Source organism: Alosa alosa, chromosome 1, assembly GCF_017589495.1.
Source record: "Alosa alosa isolate M-15738 ecotype Scorff River chromosome 1, AALO_Geno_1.1, whole genome shotgun sequence".
NCBI lineage: Eukaryota > Metazoa > Chordata > Actinopteri > Clupeiformes > Clupeidae > Alosa > Alosa alosa.
Window position 1 is genome coordinate 37,668,794 of NC_063189.1, and position 12,423 is coordinate 37,681,216.

The 12,423-nt window shown below is 41.9% G+C and overlaps 1 protein-coding gene across 3 annotated transcripts; it reads left to right on the forward strand.

The window, feature by feature from the left end:
• Nucleotides 1-47: 47 nt before the first annotated feature.
• si:dkey-162b23.4 (sodium/hydrogen exchanger 9B2) lies at nt 48-12,175 on the forward strand. Of its 3 annotated transcripts, none has more exons than XM_048259856.1 (13): nt 48-145; nt 1,170-1,355; nt 1,811-2,012; nt 2,252-2,422; nt 3,542-3,684; nt 4,056-4,183; nt 5,143-5,318; nt 6,089-6,195; nt 6,922-7,071; nt 8,313-8,421; nt 8,573-8,709; nt 10,457-10,643; nt 11,123-12,175. In XM_048259856.1, the coding sequence occupies exons 2-13, from the start codon at nt 1,272-1,274 to the stop codon at nt 11,176-11,178; spliced, it is 1,650 nt and encodes a 549-aa protein (XP_048115813.1). In that variant the 5' UTR covers nt 48-145; nt 1,170-1,271; the 3' UTR covers nt 11,179-12,175. The 3 variants fall into 3 exon arrangements, with proteins under 3 accessions (XP_048115813.1, XP_048117365.1, XP_048116574.1); XM_048261408.1 differs by lacking the exon at nt 48-145 and adding an exon at nt 191-711 and having other exon boundaries at nt 1,170-1,375; XM_048260617.1 differs by lacking the exon at nt 48-145 and adding an exon at nt 194-711.
• The last annotated feature ends 248 nt before the right edge of the window (nt 12,176-12,423 follow it).

Sequence of the window (12,423 nt, forward strand, 5' to 3'; positions counted from 1 at the left end):
CTTTCAAACTCCGTGTTAATATTTAGTCGGGCATCGTTAATCCTCTCTTTGAGTGGGATCTCCAGTCAATTGGTTGTCGTTTTGAACAATCGCTGTGCTGATCTGCCACCCGCACACGGACCAGGTTTCGCTATTGTGTCGCGAGGTGAGTAAATTAATAAAATTACGGTCTTGTAAGACCATAGCTTGACTGCATTTATCTTAGGCAATCAGACGTTCTAACCACGTGAGGCAGTCCCTAACTAGACGCACGGCGGGGATTTGGAAAGGATGAGCAAATTAAGTTAGCAGCTAAACGTTAGTTGTCATTCTCACTAACGTTAGGGATTTGGAAACTCATTCTTGGTTATTACTTCAAGTGTGAATGTATATCCTATTTTTGTCTCGTGACGTTGAACCACACGCCACAGATAATGGTTAGCTATGGCAAGTTGTAGTAACATTGTTACATGATAACTAGATGTAAGCTGTGTTCACTGAGAGTCTTAGTAAGACCATATGGCACTCTGTGCTAATGTGCCATATGTTGAATCAAGACGAGTGTTGATTAGTGTGTGGTCTCGTCAAAATGGGATTAACTAGTGGTTGCCTGCTTAACTGTCTTAATTAGCTGTTTCTTTGTTAATATGCCCGCCTATTCATAAGAGATGGCCACTTTTGGAATGTCACTTGACTTGGATTAAACCTCGAAACGACTCAAGTAATCTCTCGGTAGGTTTGTAACCAAACGTTAACGTTAGTGTTTTTATTGTACAACAAATGGTAATGCTGTTAGCTCACGTGAACCAATCGCGATATCCTACAATTCACCTTCAGACAGGTTGTTCAACCTGACCTATTCTGTGCTATGACTAACGTTATCTTATCTGTGACTATGAAGATTCTTGATTTGCAAATGCTGTTTCTCATATTTTTAAATCTGTCAAATCTGCTGATTATATAGCTGTCATCATTGTGGACGTTTTGTAGCCTGGAAATCCAGTGCTCTCGGAACTCTGGATTTCCAGGGTAGATGTTTTGGGCACACATTTCATAAACAATTTAGCATAGCCCATCGTTAGAGTTTAAAGCCAAGCGGTAGTTCTAAGTGAATAGGCTCAAACGGAACTTTACAACCTGATGAAGCTGCAGGTTTTCATCGTCATGTCTAAATTCACAAACTTTCCTAGTCAGGTGACGCCTTTGGAAGTAAGCCAGGTCCAGATATCTCGAGTGGAGCGCACCGATGGTCAGTCACACTGAGAGTAAGTTACAGTTAAATCTGCTATGCCATGGAAGGTACCTATTCAAGACCACACTCAGCAATATCCCAGGCGACCGAAGAAGGAGCTAGCCCCACATGCAATCATGCCGAGGTACGAAATTGTGTTTAAAGGTGCGTTGACAGTCTGTAAAAATACTTGTATTTGATGCGAAGTGAATGTTACAACAAATTAATGTGTGAACATGTATGTATCATTGTATGTTTTAAAAGCAGTGTCTTCATTGATGTTTAGCAACAAGTGCATTTTTTCTTTCTCTCACTAAAATGCCCAGGGTTCATTGGCACAATCTATGTTCGCCACGTGGTTATTGCCATGTCGGAAGCTGTAGTATGACTAATCCCAGAGTCAACATTGCGAATGTGGGGGCTTGAAGCCAGACAGCCCATTTCATTGACTAATGTTCTGATAAGAATAGACTACATTTACATTTTCTAGGAGCACTGTTTCCGTACCAGAGTACCCACTCTCTTGAATGCTGCTTACTGGTGCCACCTGTCTGAGTTATTGTTTAAACTCCCTGTTGTGCTCTTGTGTTCCTTCGCCAGTCACACCTCAACGTTGATCAAATGCTCCAGGTGGTACCAAAGCGCTCAGAGAGCCCCAGCGTAACCGAGGAGACCGTCTTCATCCCGCCGCCTGTGTCTTCGGTAGACGCAGGCACCAACACCGACCCACCAGACAAATGCTGCGAAAGGCTGCAGATGCTATGGCCCCCCAGGGGCATCATCGCTGCCCTCATAACCAAAGGTCAGTTGGGAGGCTGTGGTGGTGATCGATGCAGCCTTCAGATTTGTTGTAGCCATTTCAGTGCTCTGTATTCTGGAGTTAATGAAAAATTCTGAAGGACCTCATTTAGGTCATATTGTCTATTGTTGACATGGAATTGAATCTGCCACTAAACTGAAGCCTCTAGCGCTTTCATTGCGTAGTTAACAGACTTCAAATGCTTTAAGCTATACTTATAGTATATTTTCCGTTGCCCACAGTGACCATGGCGGGCGTTCTTTTTGGGGTGGTATGGTCCATCACGGTGAAGGAGTGCGAACCTGGGGGCAACCTGTTTGGCATCGTGGTGCTCTTCATTTGTGCGGTCATTGCTGGCAGACTGACGGGACTCATCCGCCTCCCTAAACTACCTCCCTTCCCTCCTCTGCTGGGTAGGTTCCTTATCACTTCCGGAATATTTCCTTTCTACCAGCCGCACTTAATTCAGATATCAAAGATTACAATGATTCTTATCAGAGGAATAATTGTCAGATTTGTCAAGTCATTTCCCAGCGTGTGCGTGTGTGTGTGTGTGTGTGTGCCCGCGCCACTGATGTCTTTGTTTACTGTACACCCCATTGTATCTGTTTGTACCAGCATGTACAGACAAGTGTGTGTGTGTGTTTAAAGGGTGTGATTGATCTTTTCAGTCTTTACTTTTTTAAACAATATCATTAATATTCACTTTCACTTGACATGCCTGTTTTAATCCAAATGGCTACTCTGTTTTACTTGACCTGATTGGACGTTTTGCCTTAGCCACACTAAATGTCCTTGGTACAGAGGCATTATCAGACTTTTCAGACTTAATCAGACTATTTTGCTAAGTCATGCCTTTATTGCTTGGCAAACAGGCGGTACTATGTGCCCCTAGGGCTCAACGGTATTGTGTAAAATAAGAGTTAATCAGTTATGATATTCTGTGATGTTCAGGAAATACTTCACTTCAGTGATACAAGATAGTGAGGCTCCTTGAGCTCTTGTAATTCTGTCTGATGTGTTCTTACCTGACATTGAAAAAAAAGTGTTCTCATTTAACATTCCATGGGCCGCCCCTGATTTGACCAGCTTTGGGGCTTTGTTGGGCTGTAACCCAGGGTTACAGTAGTAAAGAAAGGCGAAGCTGGCAAGAATCTTTCATTGGATTTTGGTTCTTGACTAAGAGCTATTACTTTTGTAAAAGTTCACAGTTGTTCCCACACACAATCTCCATGGTTAACCAATGCTTGTCCTCTCTTTGTACTGTAGTTGTCCTCCAGTCAATCTGATATTTCTGTGGATAGTACAGTATTGTTATATGATGTCCTTAAAAAAAGTTCTCAATCATACAGTAGAATTGTGCTTTCACTACAAACACCTCTCTTAGAGTCAGTGTGCTTTCTTTGGCAGCCTGTGGCTGTGGGGGAAGATATCCGAGCAGGACTTCCCAGTGTCATGGGAATGTTCTGAAACACTAAACACTCCACATGACTGTTTTCTCACCGGCCGGCCACTCTCTTCTTGCTCTCCAGGCATGCTGCTAGCAGGTATCCTCCTCAGGAACATCCCTGTGGTCACTGACGCCGTCAAAATCGACAAAGACTGGTCGGCTGCACTAAGGACAATCGCCCTCGCGGTCATTCTGGCCAGAGCTGGGCTAGGCCTAGATGGATCAGTATGTTCATTTTCATTCACTCTTTTCTTTTATAAATTACTTTTTCATTCCTCCTGTATGTTATCTTTATTTCAGGACTGCACAACTACATGAGACTGGAATCTTTTGTTGTTGTTGCTCCATTCATACAATTTGACCTGTAGGGTTTCTTGACAGATTTATTTTATAAATCACTTGTGTGTTCCTCATGCATGTAGTCTTTATTTCAGGACTGCACATAACTACCGGAGGCTAGAATCTTATTTGGTTTCTCTTTCCATACAATTTGATTTGTAGTTTCCTGACGCAGCCTTGTGTTTATGATCCCGTGCGATTCAAACTTCTGTGCTGCTGAACGGTCTAATAGTCAGCTTGCTCTGTTCTGTCCTCAGGCTCTGAAAAAGCTGAAGGGAGTGTGTATGCGGGTGGGCATCGGGCCCTGTCTGATCGAGGCCGCTACTATAGCTGTGGCCTCACACTTCATCATGGGTCTGCCCTGGGTCTGGGGCTTCATACTGGGGTACTGAAAATTACATTTAAATAATTATTGTTAGTCTAAAACAGTGGTCCCCAAACTAGGGCCCGCCACCTCATTTTGGATGGCCTCCCAAAACATGTCCGTGGTATATAGCATCTGCCCCGCATGGGAGTATGACATCGTCAAACTATAACCTCCGTAATTCCCCCATTCATTCTCTATAGCGACTGGTGGTTGTTTTGGCGCTGTTTCGCGTTTGCCATCGAAAACGGAATGAAATGTAGGCCTACTTGCAAACAATGTAAGAGGCCTATGCTGACTGTATCAGTGCTCAAAGTATTCTAAAAGTTTATCAATGAATTGCTAATAACTAACTAACTTCTATTCAAGTGATATTTCTGGGACTTTCTGGGATAATTATTTCTATTTTGTATCCACTCGTTCAAATGTTCATACAAATTCACAATTCACAAAGTTCTCATCAGGTGAGTGAAAGTGGTCATTTCAGATGTTTTTGCCAGCACTTCATAAAACTCCCATAGTTTGAGAACTTTGAATTATTTGTAGGATATTGCTTGTTCACAATTTGAGCTGTGTATGCAAAGAGTTCAGAGTTCACACATTTTGAATATTTCATTTGAGCTACATTTTACACTGATATGGCATGATGGCAATATAAACACAGCTAGCAAGGGTATTACAGTAGCCTATGATTAAATGTAATGGAATATTCAACTTCACAGCACTAAGCTATTTATGGTTACTGATATACTCCGAGTCTCTGGCCCTCTTTAGAGCTAGGCATTTTGAGCTGGCCCTCAGAAGAAAAAGTTTGGGGACCACTGGTCTAAAAGAATGCTGTTGAATTCTATATTAAAATGTGCAAAAACAATGCATAAACTGATGTTTCACTGTATGCTTTTATTACATTCTTACTTCAGGTTTGTTTTATGTGAACGCTACTGCTGCTGACCCAGCGATGGTGTGTTGTTGTGTGGCAGGTTTGTGTTGGCCGCGGTTTCCCCCGCGGTGGTAGTGCCCTCCATGCTGTTGCTGCAGAAGGACGGCTACGGCGTGGAGCAGGGCATACCCACCCTCCTCATGGCTGCTGGCAGCTTCGATGACATCCTGGCCATCACCGGCTTCACCACTTGCCTGGGCATGGTGTCAGCTACAGGTACAATAATAAACCACAACCACCACCACTGGGGCAAACCAGAAAACAGATCTTGTATTAGCTATCAGTCTTTAATATGTCAGTAAATGTTCATTGCCAGGCTTGGTCAGCTTAGGTCAGCAATGTGTGTTTTTGCAATGTTGCTACGGGTGAATGAGCACTATCAGATCAAAAGGAGAGTCAGCGTAGTCTGATCATAGCTCCTTATAGCGTAACTCTCGCCAAAGTGCAACCTAGGGTATTTTTGTGAATGTACTCAAGTCAAACTTTTGTTTAAAAAGACGGATGTGCCACTTTTAAGATTGATCTTATCATCATTTTTTCGGGTCAAATGGCCTTTTGAATGGGAGTGCTACGGGCACTACTATTTTGATGCGATCATACTGGTTGCATCTGATCCGTACTGATTGATCGCTATTTTTAAAACACTATGAAGGCTCGACATAACATGAAACTTTGCTCAAAGTGTCACCAGGGTCTCTACACATGATCTCGAGCATTGAGAACATTGTTGAGAACATTGAGTTTACTAAAACAAAAGGTTTTGGCAAGGTGACGGTGAGCGGAAAAAAAACACTACCAAAGTTGATCGCATTTGACCCGAAAATGGCAATATGGTCAATCTTAAAAATGCCTAGGTTGCATTTTGGTGAGAGTTACGCTTTAATGTTTTAAACTATAGATCATATTTTGTGCACATTTTGTTCTAGGTAGGATTTAAGAAGGTATTTGTCATTATAGTAATTGTGATGTTGTTTGTTTTGCTGAAGGGGCCGCCTGGTTTAACCTGGTGCGGGGCGTATTAGAGGTGTTGGGTGGTATGGTGGTGGGAATTCTCCTGGGCTTCTTCCTGCAGTACTTTCCCAGCAAAGACCAGGTGAGGAAGTTAGTGGAGCCGATGATAACCTAGAGCCTTTTAATGGTTCCCATTAAGATGCATGACGTGTGTGGATTTAACTGGCTGCCATTCCTGTTGTGTCTCAGATTTGGGTGTATTGTGTGCCCTGATGAAGATCCATTTGCAGTAACTCCTCCATGAAAAACATTAAATTGGCATGTGTATGTCATGATCATTTCCTGTCTCACAGCTGTATCATTAGAGCTCATCTATAACACATATAGGAAAAGCTTAGGAAAAGCTACTCTAATTGTAGTGCAGGTGAAGGTTGTTTTCCAAGCACATTGGACATCCAAGGAATGTCTTGTCTTCACAAATTCATTGGCAAATATTTCATGATATCCATGATGAAATGCACCTAGCTCTCCAAAACATGTATGGCTATGTCCATAACAATATTTGCTATTACTGTATGCCAGTTTGCATTTGTTCATCTTTTTCTGATCACTTCTAAATACAGTTTGTAACCAAATGTGTTTAATGCATGCAGTATAGTGTTGGGATGTCTTGATTGTCAAGGTGTAAAAGAGGCCTAGCACAGATACCAGGATCTGGACATGGGTGAAAAAAAAACATCTGATTTTATGTATGCCTCCTTGCTGTTTGTCATTGCTTTGGTGTAGTGCCAAATGTATAACAAACTTATGAATATGCAGGCATAGGTATAACTATGTGTTGTGTCTGACCCTCTTTACTCTGATCTAGAAACAAGTGGTGATGAAGCGCTCCTTCTTGGTGCTGGGCCTGTCTGTGTTTGGTGTGTTTGGCAGTAACGTGGCCAACTTCCCTGGCTCGGGGGGCCTGTGTACACTAGTGCTGGCCTTCGTGGCAGGAGTGGGCTGGAAGGAGTCAAAGGTCAGCTTTCCCCCACTGTGTATGTGTGTGTGTGTGTTTATGAACCTCACTGATGGAACCCAGCGGTGAAAAATAAAAATAGACAGCTAGATGCAAACCACGTTGAGGCTTCCTGTTCCTCTCTCTCTCTCCTCTCTCTCTCTCTCTCTCTCTCTCTCTCTCTCTCTCTCTCTCTCTCTCTCTCTCTCTCTCTCTCTCTCTCTAAACAACTTCACCACAACCCATCGGCCTTTTTAGTGTAATCTGCCAGCAAGGGTCACTGTTGTCACATCTGTTAAAAGTTAGCACCCATCTGCTTGTCTGCTGCTGTTAGATATGTTCCGTTATTAGGAGGTGTTTTAAGCTCAAGTAATATTCTCCGCTATGCTTAAATGAAACTTACCTGGATGACTTGTATGTATTTGCTGTGTAGTGAGTCACTTAGTGTAACAGATACTATGGCTCTCAATGCCAAGACTTTTTTGTTGTATAACCCAACTGACCCCTTTTGTTTTGTAATTGATTAAGAACACAATACCAATCTGTTACCAATGCAGATCAAATCAGTTGCCCTGATATTGGTGGTGATATTGATAGTGTCTATTGTGTCAATTAAGTTGCTGTTTGGGTTTATGTGGTCTATGTAATTCAAAGTCAAGGTCAATGTTACTTTATTTAGGAAAAAATGGATTTTGATAGATAAAGGGATTGGTTGTATTAAACAGATATTACAGACAAGACATAATAATGACGGAGCACAATAAATAGATCATAATTAGACACACATTTGCAACCAACTCTCTGACATAAGATCACAGTAACACTACAATGAAAACACCTTAAATACCACACAACTAAAGAGGTAGCATGAATTACATTCACATGTCGCTCTCTTACATAGTTCCACAAACTCAACGCAGCTATACTCAGTACAGTATAGCAGTACATCCACTCTTGCATAGCCACACCTCCCTCATGCTTGATTCTACACACTCAAACACCTGCAGTTATCTTAGGACCTCTGGACCATTCTGCAGGAGTTGCCCATTGATCATCTTTACAGACAAAGGGACAAATTAATGTTTATATTTTATAAGCTCATACATTCAGGGTTCAACAGTTTGGAGTGGTCAGATGAAATCCTGTCAGCCTACTGCTGTGACTGAGTGGACTGCTCTAAAAAATAAAGTGTTGGTGAGTGAGGGGCACAGGAAGTCCCATAACCCCCCTGCTGATTCACACTGCACTGTCTCTCTTTCTAGGTTCCTGTTGAGGAGATAGTGGGAAGGGCTTGGGACATCTTCCAGCCCCTGCTCTTTGGTCTCATAGGAGCTGAGATGACCTTCTCGGAACTAGATGGCCACACTGTGGGTAAGCATCTGTGCCTCTGTGTGGCCTCAGGGGGTACTTAAAGCTCCAAAAGTTAGTCTAACTGATTGATGAACTGAGACAGAAGTCTTCCTTCTCCTCACACAGTACTCATGGTCCTCAATGTCTCTCCCTCTCTGTCTGCCATCCACAGGTTTAGGTATTGCTGCTCTTATTATTGCACTGGCTATTCGTCTTCTCTTCACATTTGTCATGGTGATGTGTGCCGGCTTCAATTTCAAAGAGAAAATATTCATTGCAATAGCTTGGATGCCCAAAGCTACAGTGCAGGTAATTATGGGATGTTATACATTAGACTAAGTAACCCTGGTTTACATTTAAGTTAAAGGGCCCGAGTTCGCCGGCGATATAGGTAGCGGGAAGCTACGGGAAGGTGGGGACACTGAAATGGGCGAGACCTCTCCGGTGAAGTGAAATTAACCAATCATATACAACTAGTGTTAAATTCTGATCTATCTATCTTTTATTAATTAAAGGACAATTCCGGCACAAAATGAACCTAGGGGTTAATAACACATGTGTACCGAGTTCGACCGTTCGCTGGGATTTGTTTTCATGCTAGTCGAATGTGACCAGTTTTATTGCAAACCGCTTATTAGCGTTTAACGCTAGCCTTCGGGGAACAGGTACAGTAAAAAGAAATCGCTATTTCTATACCACTAACACTTTAAAATAGCACCACACTTACATGGTAGCATAATGAGGGTCTCTACATGTAAACCGAAGCTTTGAGAACTTTGTAAGTGTACAGGCAGTTTATTAAAAAGAAACACATTACCGTTCACGTCTGGTTCACATATACAGGCAGGCGATGTGAACTAAAATCAAATGTAAGTTGCTCAATATAAGCCTATCAGAAATAATAGCTCCGATGTAACATAACTTGTCTAATGTACTTACTTAGTGGATAACTGTCCATCTGGTCCCTCTGGTATGGATCGCGCCTCCAATTTCTTTTCGGGACATGGAAAAAAGTTTCAACTACAGCCCTGTTTATCAATAAGGGGAAATCTTCAGACTCAACACTGTGTCTCTTGGGTGTCACGACACAACAGTTCCCACTCCATGCAACAAAGGCACTCCTCTTCGGTGGTCTAGCTTCACAATGTCCGCAGGTACACCACCAGTTTCCAGAAGTGCGAGGCTGTGTTGCGGCATTGGCTACAAGCTCTCTCTCTGGTAGGCCTTTCACAGAGCTCCCGCAGCTCTTCGTCGGTATATTCCGGCTTGAAAACATAAGGACGTCCATCAAACCCGAAAGGGTTCATCCTCGATGTCTTGTCTCCTGTTGCGGTCAGTGCTTTTTTTCGGCAACAACGTTTCACGCGAGATTCACTTCACGTCCCAGCGCCTGCCTGTATGTGAACAGTAATTTGTTTCTTTTTAATAAACTGTCTGTACACTTACAAAGTTCTCAATGCTTCGGTTTACATGTAGAGACCCTCATTATGCTACCGTGTAAGTTTGGTGCTATTTTGAGCCTTGTTAGTGGTATAGAAATAGCGATTACTTTTTACTGTACGTGTGCCCTAAAGGCTAGTGTTAAACGCTAATAAGCAGTTTGCAATAAAACTGGTCATTCGACTAGCATGAAAACAAATCCCAGCGAACGGTCGAACTCGGTACACATGTTATTAACCCCTAGGTTCATTTTGCGCCAGAATTGTCCTTTAACTTCGGCCCGACTCTGCCCACTTTGTGCGTCTGACTTCGCTCTGGCCACAGTGCGCATGTACTGGCAAAATATGCGGTCACACTCACACCAAACAGCAAGATCATGCTCTTCATGGGTGTGATGACACGGTCATCATGACATACCAGGACGATTTCTAAGTTGTCCTGTAAGACAGTATTACACATGTAATGTATGTGTATATTATGTACTATATGTGTGTTTGTAATGGATGTGTATATTATGTACTATATGTGTGTTTGTTTAAATATGATGTGAAGATGAAAATAATCAGTCAGACAATGACCATGTAAGGTAAAGGCAGATCTATTGCTGTGCCTGCAGGCAGCTATTGGGTCCACGGCACTGGACATGGCTCGCAAAAAGCAGGATGCAGAACTGGAGAAGTACGGCATGGACGTGCTAACTGTGGCAGTACTCTCCATCCTCATCACGGCGCCCATCGGAGCCATCCTGATCGGCCTCATGGGACCATACCTCCTCCAGAAGCCCAAGAACCCCTCAGCTTGGGGTAAACTCTCCTATTCCCGAGCTTCTTTATGTGTGGAGCTTACATAGGGTTTTACACAAGTCTTTTGTATTTTACACATTCTTCTGTTCCTTTATTTCTTTTTTTCTTTTGTCCCACCTAACATCTGAACATAATATTACGTCAGACTAAACTACATCATACTCTTGTGGCTTTTGCCCACTGTCCACTATCCAACACTACACAGAGTGTGTGGTGTGTATCTATGTACAGTAACTAGGGCATATGGTTTGCATGGTTTGCAGAAGAATAGTCCATAAAATATAACCTATAGCTTAACACTCTTTAACCTGCTTAATGACATGAAAATGACCGCATATACCATAATACATTTACCACCTCTTAAATGGCACCCATGCAGAGCAAACATCACAAAATGTATTGTGCCGACATGTTGAGGCACGCAATCACATACATATTTTGCAGTCTTGGTCTTTTGTCTGGTCTGTTTTGTGCTTCAGGTCTGGGGGGTAGACAATCAACAGACACCCCAGTCACCTATGAGAGTGCCATCTGATGTGCGTATCACTGCCACTGCACTGGACAACCAGGGAAGGGGGAGGTGTTTGGTAATTGAAGAAGTGACCTATAACACCAGAGGAAGAAGCAAGTGCACATCTTGGAAAGCAAGTCCTCTTCAGGGGTTACCCGCCTGCTTTGAATGGGGCTTTTGCTGACCTGCTGCTGGAGCGGGTGAATCATGTGTGTATTTATAGCTCTGTTAATTACTGCTTACACTTTTCATAAAGGGCTTAGGCACTGTCCTTCATCCCATGAATCCACTGTATACTCATCTCTGCACCTGTCTACTAACACACACAAGACCAAATCAATATTCTGTCAACATATGTCTGACTTTTGAAAATCAAATGTAAAGCTTTCGAGATACACAGAGAGTGCAATATCAACACTAACAGAGTGGCATGGTATATGAGCATGGTACTTAATACCAAAAATGTGTTTTATTATTTTGTTTAAAGATTAGGTTGTAGTGTCGAGTTAAAGTGACTTCTAATGCAATTAAGATTATATGAAAATAGCTGAAGCGATTGGTGAAGTGAACAGTGGACACATTACATTTTAGAAGCCAGTATTTATAAATATAAAAAAAAATAGGGAAAATAGCCATTTTGTCCAATTATGCTTTGTTTGCAACATTTTATGTTGAATGGAAAGCAGAATCTTGGTCATGACGGAGTTTAATTGCGGCCTTTATGCATTGTTGTTCAGGTAATCATTCTATCATGCATTTTAATATGCATGTTTCATATGTCAATTGAGATGTTTTTATATATATATATATATATATATCTATATATATATTTGCTCTTTTATTGTCTTGGCATTGAATGTTCATGGTTTTATTTTACTCCTGTGGTGGTGATAGATTTTAATTTATTTTGTACCGTGAGGCTTGTCTGTCATAAAGCTTTCAGTGTTTACAAAAACACTATTCTACAGAAGTGTTAAAGATTGTAAATTTATAGTACAAAATAAAGTTACATTTGAGAGAATTCTATTTTGTATATATTGTTTTTTAAGTAGCAGGGGAATGGCGAGGAAGGTAGTGAGAAAATGTTTTTTTTCAGGTTGGATACTATCGTGCCGGTTATTATTGCAATATAAAATGGAATCGATATAGAGCCTGCAGCCTAAAACAGAAAAATTGCCTCTACCCTGTTATCTAACTCCATTTCATGAGTAACTGTGTTTGGACACTGGCAAGTAATGGACATTGTATTTAGTAGGTTGCCAAAAATAT

Bases quoted from the DNA above. Each gene is read 5' to 3' on its own strand.
- si:dkey-162b23.4 (XM_048259856.1), top strand. From the start codon at position 1,272: ATGGAAGGTACCTATTCAAGACCACACTCAGCAATATCCCAGGCGACC. The intron at 8,422-8,572 runs GTAAGCATCTGT...TGCCATCCACAG, and splicing joins ACTAGATGGCCACACTGTGG to GTTTAGGTATTGCTGCTCTT. The intron at 10,644-11,122 runs GTAAACTCTCCT...TTTGTGCTTCAG, and splicing joins CAAGAACCCCTCAGCTTGGG to GTCTGGGGGGTAGACAATCA.